The 13,577-nt window shown below is 45.4% G+C and overlaps 1 protein-coding gene across 1 annotated transcript in view; it reads right to left on the bottom strand.

Annotated features, from left to right (window-relative positions):
- Positions 1-3,386: 3,386 nt before the first annotated feature.
- Positions 3,387-13,577, bottom strand: part of RAP1A (RAP1A, member of RAS oncogene family) — a 93,913-nt gene continuing 83,722 nt past the window's right edge. Inside the window, exons 7-9 of the mRNA XM_081916481.1 lie at positions 12,909-13,052; positions 6,096-6,211; positions 3,387-4,122 (exon numbers count right to left, since the gene is read on the bottom strand). Of these exons, the coding sequence (XP_081772607.1) occupies positions 6,125-6,211; positions 12,909-13,052 (231 nt within the window). The 3' untranslated portion in view covers positions 3,387-4,122; positions 6,096-6,124. The remainder of the gene's footprint in view (positions 4,123-6,095; positions 6,212-12,908; positions 13,053-13,577) is intronic.

The raw sequence follows: 13,577 nt of genomic DNA on the forward strand, positions 1-13,577 counted from the left end.
ATCGTCTTGCGAAGCAACTCAAAAAACGAAAAACTCTTTCGTCTTGCGAGTTTTTCGTCTTCCGAGGCATTCATTTAGCGAGGTACCACTGTATATGCCTCTCACACGGCATATCCATGATTATCATTCATTTAGCCATTTAAGGTCAGCCATCACACGATAACGGCAGTGGACCTCATTGCTAACTATTTTCCTTGGGGGTGGGGGAGGAGAGAAAAGAAAGGCATATCTGATAGTTCTTCTCCATTGTCAGAAGTATTATCAAAGTGCCATCTACTGGCATATTAGATATTACATTTCAGCTGCTGAGCACTCATTCTGTTGTGCACTTTGAAATCATTGCAGCAAGTCTTGCTGGGAGTGATGAGTCTTGACGTGGCATCGCTCTCAGGGGAAATTTTATGCATTTTGCATGCAATCCCAAAGTGCAAAATGCATGTAAAATAAAGCGTACACAAAATTTCTGCTGTGAGTAATGGCATGACGTCAAGACTCATCGCTCGCAGAGGACTTGCTACATCAATTTCTATAAGAGCTAGACAACCACCCTTATGCAGCTGAAATTACTTTTCAAAGGTGGCAGGCACCCCTTGGTCCACATTGTATGCAAATCTGTAAGAGTTTGAATCTGGCAATGGCCGGACTCCAGAGCCGGACTCGGTTTCATAATATCAGCTCACCAGATTCCTCCCCCATCCTTAGTGGCAAAGAAAAAGCATTATTTCCGTCTCACTTTCAGGTGTCTGTTACCAACCGAGTTAACAGGATTGGTTTTCAAAATGATAAATGATTGCCAATTTGCCTCTGTAACAAATAAACACATTTTTGCAAGAACATGCCTGTCTCCTAAAGTAATCCCCCAAACCTATCTCCCAGGGTGTAAATAGATATTATGAAGCACTGGTTCCCAAATTGAGCAGTGGGGTTATTAGGTTGCGCTAATAGGCAGATGGGCAAGAGGAGGAGCTGGAGGAGGGGTAAATGATGATCACTGGATCAAGTTCATCAGTTTTGTTGAATTAATTAAACTAAATAGTTTCCATTGGATTTTGAATACATGTGCTATTAATTGTTCCCTTTTTGAATTTTATCTTCCTTAGTGAGTCGTGCAAACTGCTATTCTGAATAATGCTTTATAAGGGGTAAGTTAGGGGCATGAACTTATTGAACAAGGAGGCAGTCGCCTGAGAAGGTTTGGGAGCCACTGTATTAAAGCATCACGTTCTGAAGCATATCAAACAGTTGTCTTTCATTGCCCTTGCAGGTTTATACCAAATAATAGTTCCCTATGAAGCTCCCTACATATCTTGGAATCAGTGTAGAGTATTGCCTCTTCATCTCTTTTCTGGGCCTATTTATGTTCTAATGCTGCCATCACACCCACACTGTTTTTCCTTCTGGCGGGAACATGTGTAACATTTAATTTTGTAACTCCTATAGTAGCTCTGCATGCTGATTAGAACTGAAAATATAGAAAAACAAATCTGTTGGCTTGTTCAGAAAAATCTGCAATGCATTCATGTATAGTCAATATTTCTAAAAAAACACACCCTGCATTTTAAGAATACTGAACAATATTGTAGTTTGCTCCAGCCAAGCAGTCTTCACATGCCACCTGGTGGACACAAAGAGTTATGCCATAAAGCGCATCACACTTTCTTCCCTGCTGCGAAACACTTTGCAAGGCAAATAATATTAGAAGTTTATGCACACAAAATCAGCCTGTTCTGTCCTTTGCCCAATGCAATGGTATTCCACAGCCCTAACATGTCTAAATTGGGCACGGTATGCAACTAATTTGTCCCACCTGTGCATCCCCTAAATCTGTACTGCAGATTTGTTCAACCCTTGGAGCAGATTTGAGGAGACTCTGGGGTTTGTACAGGGAGAGGAGAAATTCTATTGCACAAGAAGTTGGTTGGCTACCACCCACAGTCCCAAACTTATTTAGTCTGTGATAATTTCCAGTTTAAACAGGAGGTGTTCCACACATATCTAATTCTGTGCAACTGCTTCACTGTTTAACTAATAAATTTTCTGCTTTGCAATACACAACTGCATCAAACTAAGGTTGCCAACCAGTGTGGTGTAATGGTTAGAGTGACAGACTTTGGCCCAGGAGATCAGAGTTCAAATCCCCACTCAGCCATGAAGCCCTCTGGGGTGATCCTGAGCCAGCTGGCATATCAGCCTAACCCACCACCCTGAGAATAATGTGTGTTATGATGGCACACAAATGTTAAAACAACTTTAACATTGGGAGTAGTGCCTCCCAATTATATGACTGCACCGCTTCCTGTCGGCGGAATAATACTAGTTTTTAAGAAGCAGGCAACTGTCCAGGTTGCAAGAGCTGCAACTAAAAAATGCCATATTGGAACCAAAGCACATAAAAATAACAACTGCAATCTTTGTTGAGGTCAGGGAAAGTGGCGACCTCACAACACAGGCAATTATAGCAAAATGGTTTTTTTAAAGCCCCAATGTGTTTTTAATGTGTTGACAGAGCACAGAGCATTTCTTACTGAGGAGAAGGCTGTTGTATTTTCCATCCACTAGATGGCATGTGAAAACTGGCTACTGGAAGCATCTTAAGCATGGCTCCAACAACCCTATGATCACACCCAGACCTAAAATGTTCATGAAAATAACTCTCTCCACCACCACCACCGCAACCCACTGCATTTATAGCCACCTGCCAAGATTTCATCCTGCCAGAGATTTTTTTTTTTAAGGCTCGGTTGGACTAAGCATTCCAAAACAAATTGGGGGGAGGGAATCAGTTCATAGTCACAATCCATTGTTGTGTCGTATCTATTAGAGATACATTATTTCTCTTCCTCCAGAAATGCCACCTAATGAGGCAGCAGACACTCTTCAGTTAGCTAAGCCGGCTTGCCCAAGCGTCAACTCAGATCTTGTTTTGTTATTTCTGCTGAATGAGCTCTATGAAGCCTCAAAGTGTACACAGCCCAGTCAATTGAAACCAATGCAATGAAGTTATAACCTGACCACTCTGGCCACAATGCATGCTTTCCCCTACTCAAGCATGTCCGCCAGCCAGTATGGTGTAGTGGTTAGTGTGTCGGACTAGGACCTAGTAGACCAGGGTTCAAATCTCCAGTTGACCGTGAAGCTCACTGGGTGACTTTGGGTCAGTCAACTGCCTCTCAGCCTAACCTGCCTCACAGGGTTGTTTGCAAGGATAAAATCACAAGGAGAACCATGTATGCCTCCTTGAAGAAAAGGCGGGAAAGCAATGTAATGATCAACAAGTAAGTGGGAGTTGTGAAAAGCATTTCAACAGCATTTACTGCTACAGGTTTCATCACCCTTTCAGCGAAAACCTCAGACCTGAAATCCAGAACAGAAACACTCAAACAAAATGAAAATGTACTAAAATTTAATCATTCATAAAAGCTGTAATTTAATCTGTGACAGTAAAACACAAGAAGCAATATTAGAGTTGGTTTAGTATATTATATATTTTAGCTTTCAAAGCCATAGAAATCAGTTATCCCAGTTTTTTTCCTATAAAAGACCCATTTTTTTTCCAAAGCATTATGCACAATTTTAATTAGAATATAATGGCAGAATGAAAATAATGATATTCCGTAACTTTTTAAATATAAAATGAAGTCAATGACTTGGAAAGTTATTTGCTGCCATGAGTTCAAAGGGTAAAATTTGTATAATCGTATCTATCATGATAGATATAAAGTATTACTGGCTGACCATTTTTAGTGCTGGATGGGAGAAGAATTATGGTAAGAGGTCAATATGAAATTATAGTAGCAATATCTAACATCTGAAATGCATCCATGCTCTTTTGTATAATCATACAACTAGAGTCAATTATATTTATTATCACATCTGTTAACTGCTATTGCAAAGGAGAAGTACTATTGTCTTTAATTCCCAAGAGATATACACAAAGCAATTTTATTTTATTTCCTCCCCCCCAAGGGACCTTTGTGCAAACCATTATAAGATCTAAATTCTTCACATAATATATAAAAACAGAAGCCTCTTCAGATATGTTGTTAATTTGTGGTGTAGTTATTTGAAGTCTGGAATGGTGGCACTTTCCAAATTAGGCAACAGTTCTTCATTCCTGTAATCCTGAGCAGAAGAAGAGACAGACAATGAAGAGTCAGCATCCAACTTAGAAACAGCCTCGGCAAACAAGAAAGTACTTTAAAAAAAATACACACAGGATTAAAGGTACCTTCTTTAAAAATTCTTAAAAACAAATACGCAGCACAGGTTCAGAAAGGAGGACTTGTTAAAGACCCAAGGAAGCTGTCTTATACAAAGGTCAGAGCACTCGTCTATCTGGCTCTGTATTGTTTACACCAGGGATGGTGAACCTGTGGCCCTCCAGATGTTGGTAGACTCCCACCAGCCTCATCCCAATGGTCAGGGATGATGGTACCTGTAGCGTGGACACTGAGGTCCAGCTCTGAGGGCTTTCTGGAGGTTCCCTCACTGCATGACGTGAAGTTACAGAGAAACAAGCAGAGGTTCTCTTTGATAGTGGCACCCTCCCTGTGGAAAGCCCTCCAGTCAGATGTCAAAGAGATAAACCACCACATGACTTTTAGAAGACAACTGAAGGCTGCCCTGTTTCAGGAAGTTTTTAATGTTTGATGTTTTGTGATGTTTTTATATTTTGCTGGAAGCCGCCCAGAGTGGCTGGGGCAACACAATCAGATGGGCAGAATGTAAATAATAAAATTGTTGTTGTTGTTAGTCCAGCAATATCTGGAGGCCCACAAGTTCTCCATCCTTGATCTACACCAGGGGTCAGCAAGGTTCAACTTGTCTGGGCCAGATGGGTCCTGCAGATATCCCTCCATGGGCCGGATTTCTCACGTGCATGAGCGCGCATGTGATTTTTGGAGTCTACGTCTGCGCAGATGCGATTTCCGGCACTGGAGAAGCGAGTCCCTGCACCGCGCTGCATCGGTTTAGCACAGCATGTGAGTGGGCAGCTCAGTTCAGGGGTGGCTTGGGGGCCGGTCAAACGACCTCCGTGGGCCACTTCCAGCCCATGGACCTTAGGTTGCGGACCCCTGGTCTACACTGTTTGGCAGCAGTTCTCCAGGGTCTCAGAGATTTAGAATTTAGTTGACTACAACCCTCTGACTCATTTTTAAATTCCTTTCTCTTTCTCTCTAAGAGATGACTGAAAACTGGATTGCTGGGACAGTATGGGAGTTCGCTATGCTGAGATGTGTATGTATGTGAAAAAGGAAGAGAATGTTGCAGCACCTCTTGCATAACAAACCAGTGTTTATGGTTGTGCTCTCTCTTTCTTTCTCTCACACAGACACATGCAGTAAGGATCGTAAGCAAGAGAGTTAAAACTAGATGTCAAAAGCAAATGAGTCAGCAGGTGGCACTTCAACCCAAAAAGAAATGGCGTGTGCAGGCCCCAGTATGCATACTGATGACATAGCCGCTGCTCTGCTCCAAGCCCACTTCCGTATTATAGGAAAGGGGGGGGGCATGGCTCTCCAAACCACTCAAATGCTGATTCCCCCCCCCCCCCAGGTAAACAATGTGCCTCTTTGCAGGATAATTTTTTTCTATAAAAACTCCAGCATCACATATAATTGAACCTCCCATTAAAAGCCAAAGAAAACATATATTTTAAAATTTTCCATAAAATCTGAACTGACAGAGCCAGCGGTGTAATTTTTGAAAAGGAAGCACAGGGTAGTGCCTGTCTGCCTAGCTGATCTTAAAAGTATTTTAAGCATCCTTTATAAAAGGAATGGGGAGCCTGTGACCCTCCAGACTTTGCTGAACTGAACCTCCCATGGTCCCCCAACCACTGGCAGCACTGGCCGGGGTGGATGGGAGCTGGAAAGTAACAGCACCTGAAGGGCCACAGATTCTCTACCTCTGCTATATAGCATATACCCCAAATATTAGTATTTGGCAGCTTATCATTCCTTTGCCAAAAGAGTGCAGGTGGCCTTCAGTCCAGTCTGCAACCATTCCAGCATCATGTAGTAGCTGCTGCAGCAAAGAGAGTCAAATCACAAACATGCCCCAGGAAGGTCATTAAGATTTCACCATTTGCTCACCTGGCTCAGAGCTGCTGCATGCTGTGGGTCTAGAGCAGCAGACATGATTTCTTTTTAGGCTTCTTCTTTTCCACTGGTGTTTTTCTATTTATCTGTCTGACGAGATCATAAAAGATCTGTGTGTGAGAGAGGAAGAGAGCAAAATAAGGTGAGAAATCAAGAGATACAGGTGCCACAGAATGGCAACCTCATGTTACAATCCTGGCCTTAAAAGCTTTCGGCTAAATCAAGTGAGAAGGTGAGAAATAAATGGGGTGGGAGGCAGTGCAAAGAGAGCTGAACTTCTTGATTTTAGCATGAGCGAAGCAGGGCAATTTATCTAAGCTCCCGAAGGTTTTTGCTTCCTCGTGGGGCTCCCCTAATTGTGGTCTAGCCGCTTCCACTTTCCTCCAGCTGCATCACAAAGCAAGAAGAAAAGGGGTGGGGGACCTCTACACTGTTCCAATTTAAAATCACATCACAACCAGGACAACCTCACATAATCCAGAAGTACAGGTACAAAGACGACGATAACCCAAAGGGAAAAAAATCAATCATTTGAAGAAGCAATTCTTCAATATGTTTAGCAATTATTAGCAACTCTCCATATACGAATGTGGATATACTGTAGCAACAAGGTGCCAGCATATTAAATAAAGGAGTTTGCTGTTTGTATTTCTCTATCTTCCCATTTGTCTTGTGGTAGAGTTACCATTTCTGAACTCTTATAATACATATATAGAATACTTGCTAAGAAAAGTTGAAAAAGGCCTGGCTATCAAGCATGCAAGCCATTAAGGTGTAAGAGTTTCTTTTGCAAAATGCAAACACCTAATCTCCATCTTATTTAAATGTAGGGCTGCCATACAAACAAAGAAGCTGTCTTATAGTCAGTGGTGTAGATATAGCTTGGTGTGTGTGTGTGTGTGTGTGTGGTAAATGCCATGGACTCATCCACTCTGCCTCTTATGTACTGTAGCATCAAACCTGCAGATGAAAGCTGCATACGTCTTTGTCTTTGGTAAAGTCAACTGCGTAGCAATGCAGCTACAGTATTCAGCCTCCTGGAAAAGCTCACTTAACTCACTTCCTCCCCACAACCCTGTGTGATTTCTAACAAGCTTAAAGTCTACAGTACTTTGCTTATGAACTGCAAAACCTAGAAATTGGATACTGCCTTGATATTATCTATTTTTTAAACACACACACACACACACACGCACAGCCAAGCACTTTCTGAAAGCATGATAAAGCCAGCATCTCTTTCACTCTGTACAATAACACTCTATAACAGCATTTAGGTTTCTCACACTCCCTCCCCACCGGGTTTACAGTTACATGGTTTGATGCTGTCAGCCTAAGGCAAAACACATCAGTTTGTACTCTAGTAAGGTCAACCTGGCTTCTTCCTTGATGCTCAACAGAGCTTGGAAGTCGAAGATTGCATTGGAAAGAAGTGAGAAAAGGTTTAGGGAGGGTCCTGGAGGAGAAGCGCACAAGAAGGAGGAATCTACCATATCTCCTGATAAGAGATTATTCAAACCCTCACACCTTATTGCCAGTCATTTCTAATCACTTATAGATCTCCAAAGTGCCTTTATGTCAATCCAGCATAGCAGCATAAAGCAGGGAACTATGAGAGGACTGATCTACATTGCCCTTACTTAAGGAAAACAGACGAACTGTGTTAGTCTATCAAGTAGACAGGGTGATTTGGCTTTCCTCCTCCACCCTCCCTTTCCCAGGGATCCAGAACACTGAAAGGGTATCTGGGGAAGGATTGCAGCATAGTGTTAAGAGTAGCTACTTTGCAGGCAGAGCAAGCCCAATCTCTGACACAGCCAGGAAGGACTGGGAGAGAGCCCAAAACCTTGCAGAGGCACTACGAGTCAGTGTGGACCTGGATTTCCCAAACTTGGGTCTCCAGCTGTTTTTGGACTACAATTCCAATCTTCCCTGACCGCTGGTCCTGCAACTTAGGGATGATGGGAGTTGTAGTCCAAAAACAGCTGGAGACCCAAGTTTGGGGAACCCTGGTGTAGACTGAGTTGCATGGACCAATGATCTGACTTGGTACAAGGGACCTTCCTATGTTCCTATGACCAGCATAGGCAGTGCAGTCGCCGCATGCATGCTTGTCATGAGAACACATACCTTATACCACCTCTAAAGCAATAACTGTCTCTTTGAAGGGCACAATCCATATTTTTGTACACAATATGATTCTCCCCTTGGTAAGGGAAACAGGGAGGATTACAGTCCACATTGAAAGTGCCCAGGTGGCAGCTGCTGTCATTTAAAATGGAGGTAAGTGTTTGGCAAGTGTTTGGCCAAGGGGATTTGTGGAGAAGAGGCAGCACCATTCCCTCAGAGACCATTTTGGACCCTCCCTCCCACCAGGTCGTCTTTCACTACAAAAGAAAAAAAAATGCCCCCTCTCCCCAAATATCAATGCCTCCCTATTAAAACCATGCTAAGTAAGAGCAATTGTGGATAACTTTTCTTCTAACCATGTCAAGTCAATAATTAGAGGTGGGCTCAAATCTTCATTTAACTAAATCTCCATATCGAAAGTGTGACAAGGAATGGGTGTATATGTTTCATTCAAATGGAATAGCTGCCACGTTAAATGCAACAAGATAGAGTGGCTAAAATGTTAAATCAGTATAGCACAGGCCTGGTTCAATGGAGTTTACTCCCAGTTATAGTACTGCTACCGTCTCAGACAGAATAAGGCATGTTAAGCTTTCAGATTTCTGTCTCATTAAAGGCTACTGTAAGGCACAAAGGCTTGCATAAGGAGTGTATTCCTCCTCTCCTTTGATTCCTCTCAGTTTCCAAAGATTGGCAAACCATTTGCTTTCTGTATTGGCTCTTGTTCAACAAAATCAAAACAAGCGTGACAGCAAATTCTTTTGGATGAGAACGGTTTTGGGATTTTTAAAAATGGAAATTACAAGTGGAAGTTATCTGTTGCTTCCAAAACACAAAGTAACGAGGCAACTCTTCATAACTGAGGAATTACGAACTTGGCAAAGTCACAAGAATATCAGAGAATACGCCAGAAACTCAGTTCCCCAAACCAAAACAAAAATCAAAAGAGTAAACTAACAAAACTGACATACAGACCCTCTTCGAAACTTTTGAAATAAAGATGTGTCCAGCCCTGAAAACACAAGTCACCAGCTGAGCATCATGATGTAATTTGTGGGTGGCTGTACCAGATACAGCTGCCCATAAACAAATGAAGGTCCCCCATCTTCCTCTCCTGGCAGAGTTTACCAACACAAATAAGATGTTTTGGAAAACCTAACTTTAAATTTCTTGAGTTCCTTCACAAAATGAACACAGCCTAGTTAGCTCAGTTATCTGAAAGAGGTAATGGTGGTTAGAGAAAACCAGGCTCTGTGTGTTTTGGGATAAGCAGGCAGGGAATGATGGGAACTGTAGTTCTGCAACTTCCAGGAATCCAAAGTGGAAGAACATTGGCCTATAGCGGCCTTCCCCAACCTGGGGCTCTGCAGATGTTTTGGACTACAACTCCTATGCTCTCCAACAATAATCCATCAGGGATTACTGCAGTTGTAGGGACCAGGTTAAGGAAGCCTGGCCTATAGTGATGATGTTCTATTATTATTTCACACATTTCTTTAATGGCATTCACCCTAGCTGGGGCAGAAGAGGGTCTAGGCCCCCCCCCCCCCGCCCCACAACTACTATTTCATCAGGTAACAGCTAACTAAGTTGAGTTCCCTTCCTAAAGGGCCTTCATGAAGCAGCTCTGCTGCCCAGGGCAGTTCTCAATCATTTGGAAGCAGATGTTACATACTGTCAAATGAAGCACCCAGTCAGCCATCAACTTCAGTGCTGTTGACTTCTCATATAAACTATATAAACAAAGTGTCTCTTGTGGCACCTTGAAGACTTGTTCAACAGTTCCTCTGGAAATTGTTTTATATATGATAGGTACTTGAACGTATCACAAGAGCTCATGTGATTTGCAGCTTGTTCCGAAGGTTTCATCACTGGGGAGGGGGAGAATCACTCCAGCGGATGCTTCTAGGGCTGCATTAAATGATCTCCCACTTGTACTTTGGGGCTAAAAATATCAAGAGCAGGAAAGCAGGGCAAAGAAAATATCCCCACTCCACACCAAACACACAATGGCCAGCTTTTTACACCTGTTCACTGCTGTTTCCTCACTGTCACCCTGTTTGGGCAACATGGAGGGGGAAGGCAGGGGGAGAAGAGTGTCTCTCGACCCAACATGAGCCCATACAATCAGAGACCATGTAGTGAATGCGATGGGGACATGACACGACTCAGCTAATCGAGACATGACTGTGGGGCAATGCTAATGCGGGCAAACAGAACCGATCCAGAACATGATGCTTTCTTCATTGGTCATGGGCGCAATCCCTGCCAATCGATTCACTAATTGCCCTTGCTCCGAAGAAACAAGACTTTCAGATCACCCGCTCTAAAAGAGACTTGAAATGGGGAACACTTTTCACTGCTACCAAACATACCGTATTTTTCGCACGATTGGACGCACCGGACCATTGGACGCAGCTAGGTTTTTTGGGGGGAAATAAAGGAAAAAAATTTTCCCTTTATTTCTCCCCCAAAAGCAGGTCAGGGAAACCAAACCAGGTCGAGGAACAGAGGGATAGTGGCGCTGCGCCTCCCTGCTGTCCCCCAAGCTTGTGGGGCTGGCTGATGTCTGCCTGGCGTGCGGGGCGCTCTGCTTCAGCGGGCCCCACCCGCCAGGCAGCAGGCTGCTATCCGCAGCGTGGGGATCCCTGCAGGGAACTCCTGCAAGGCTCCGCACGCTGCGGATATGTGCCCGGTGCGAGGGGCGCTCTGCTTCAGGGCGCCCCACCCGCCGGGCAGCAGGCTGCTATCCGCAGCGTGGGGAGCCCTGGAGGGAACTCCTGCAGGGCTCCGCACGCTGCGGATGTGTGCCGGGCGCGAGGGGCACTCTGCTTCAGGGCGCCCCACCCGCCGGGCAGCAGACTGCTATCCGCAGCGTGGGGAGCCCTGCAGGGAACTCCTGCAAGACTCCCCACGCTGCGGATGTGTTCCCGAAGCGCTGGGCGCTCTGCTTTCAGGGCGCCCGACGCTCCGGGAAGCAGGCTGCTATCCGCAGCGTGGGGAGCCCTGCAGGGAACTCCTGCAGGGCTCCGCACGCTGTGGATGTGTGCCGGGCGCGAGGGGCGCTCTGCTTCAGGGCGCCTCACCCGCCGGGCGGCAGGCTGCTATCCGCAGCGTGGGGAGCCCTGTAGGGAACTCCTGCAAGGCTCCGCACGCTGCGGATGTGTGCCCGGTGCGAGGGGCGCTCTACTTCAGGGCGCCCCACCCGCCGGGCAGCAGGCTGCTATCCGCAGCGTGGGGAGCCCTGTAGGGAACTCCTGCAAGGCTCCCCACGCTGCGGATGTGTTCCCGAAGCACCGGGCGCTCTGCTTTCAGGGCGCCCGACGCTCCGGGAAGCAGGCTGCTATCCGCAGCGTGGGGAGCCCTGCGGGGAACTCCTGCAAGGCTCCCCACGCTGCGGATGTGTTCCCGAAGCACCGGGCACTCTGCTTTCAGGGCGCCCGACGCTCCGGGAAGCAGGCTGATATCCTCAGCCTAGACACAGCTAGCGGAGCGCTAATCCCGAAGCTTGGGGCGTGCGGAGCTCAGCGCGCCCCAAGCTTCTGGGTGCCAGCAAGGTCTAGACGGCTAGTGGAGACCTTGCCGGCACCCAGAAGCTTGGGGCGCGCTGAGCTCCGCACGCCCCAAGCTTCGGGATTAATGTAGCGCTCCGCTAGCCGTGGGAGAGCTGGGTCTCCCACGGCTAGCGGATAGCTTCCTGAAGCCTGGAGAGCGAGAGGGGTCGGTGCGCACCGACCCCTCTCACTCTCCAGGCTTCAGCGAAAGCCTGCATTCGCTCCATAGGACGCACACACATTTTCCCTTGCTTTTTAGGAGGGAAAAAGTGCGTCCTATGGTGCGAAAAATACGGTATTAGCGCTAAATGCCCCCGCCCCATTTTTAGCCCTACAAACATTCCTCATTCCAATCAGTGCCACTCTGGCTTTTTTGCTCTATTACTTGAGTTTCTCGTCTTTTATGCCTTGCTTTTTGCAGAGATTCATCTGCCCTACAGTGCTTACCTAAGAGAAACCACAAGGTCTGCCTTTCGTTTAGGTGCATTGAGCTTGCATAAAGCACTTTTCTAAGCGACACGGCTCTAGTTTGAACTCTGGGTCTTGTGAGATTAAAATGCAGTGCGTGGCACACCTATTTGCACAGGTGCTCAGCATGCAAACATGACCACTCACGCACCACATTTAGTTCCACAGTAAAGCAGCGTTCAGAATGATTGAGGAAGAGCTCTCGGCTAAGGGATTAGTTTTCTCTAAGGTAACACAATAGCAGAGTGAATCACATATTGACAGATCAGAAAAGCGAACACCGACACCCTGCAGGTTTTGGCTCAGGTTTTGCACTGGGCATCTCGCTCTGCACAAATGCACTTCAGTCACCAAAACAGCACAACGGCGGGGATGCAAAAACAGCATCTTTTATGCGAGCCTTCAGAAAGGATCCACCGAAACGCAGGCTTTCGATTTGCGCAAATATTCAGTCCAAGAGGACCATAGGAATATTTACACGAGGGGATGGTGTACATCGGATCCACCGAAACGCAGGCTTTCGATTTGCGCAAATATTCAGTCCAAGAGGACCATAGGAATATTTACACGAGGGGATGGTGTACATACATATATACACAAACCCAAGCCTATAAAAAGGGGTTGTGTGCTGCCTTGTGAAAGATTAACCAACAGTTACCTCGTTAACATTGATTTTCGACTTTGCAGATGACTCTAGAAAGGCACAGTTACACCACTGTCTTGCTAAGTTCTGTCCCTGTTCTTTGCCAACTACACGTTCATCTTCCAGGTCACATTTATTGCCAACCAGAATCATGGGAACCTGCGCAGAAAGAATAAGAGAGTTATTAATAGATGGCATTCAAAGCTGTGTGCTTAGTCTGAGCAGACCTGCAAAAATACTCACTGACCAACGTTAGCAGTCTCTAGAACGAAGGAGTTCCCCCCCCCCCCGTTACATCTGGAGCAATTTTCTACTCTTAGTTTTTCATGCTTTTGCTTAACAGATTGATTACACATTATTGCTTGCTACTGATAACATGTTTCAAGAAACAAAAATGTGAGAAGTTTATGAATACATTAAAAAAGGAGTTTCATCATATTGAAAAGTAAGGCAGAATCTGAACTTGTCTAACACCAGCAATAGGGAACCTTCCATAGCTGTTCTCCAAAAGCCATGTCCATCCGCCTCACACCTGACACCCCATGTGTCATCAGGGGTGGGACAGGTACTATTGCTGTGACAAAGAAACAATTGGGAACTTAAAGTGAGGTCTCAATTGTTCTTTTGCAAGCATGAACGGCTGATCGGCGCCAAGAGGAAGCTCCACTCAAATTGACACACTGA

The sequence above is a fragment of the Podarcis melisellensis genome (genome assembly GCF_964234715.1).
Source record: "Podarcis melisellensis genome assembly, chromosome: 6".
Lineage (NCBI taxonomy): Eukaryota > Metazoa > Chordata > Lepidosauria > Squamata > Lacertidae > Podarcis > Podarcis melisellensis.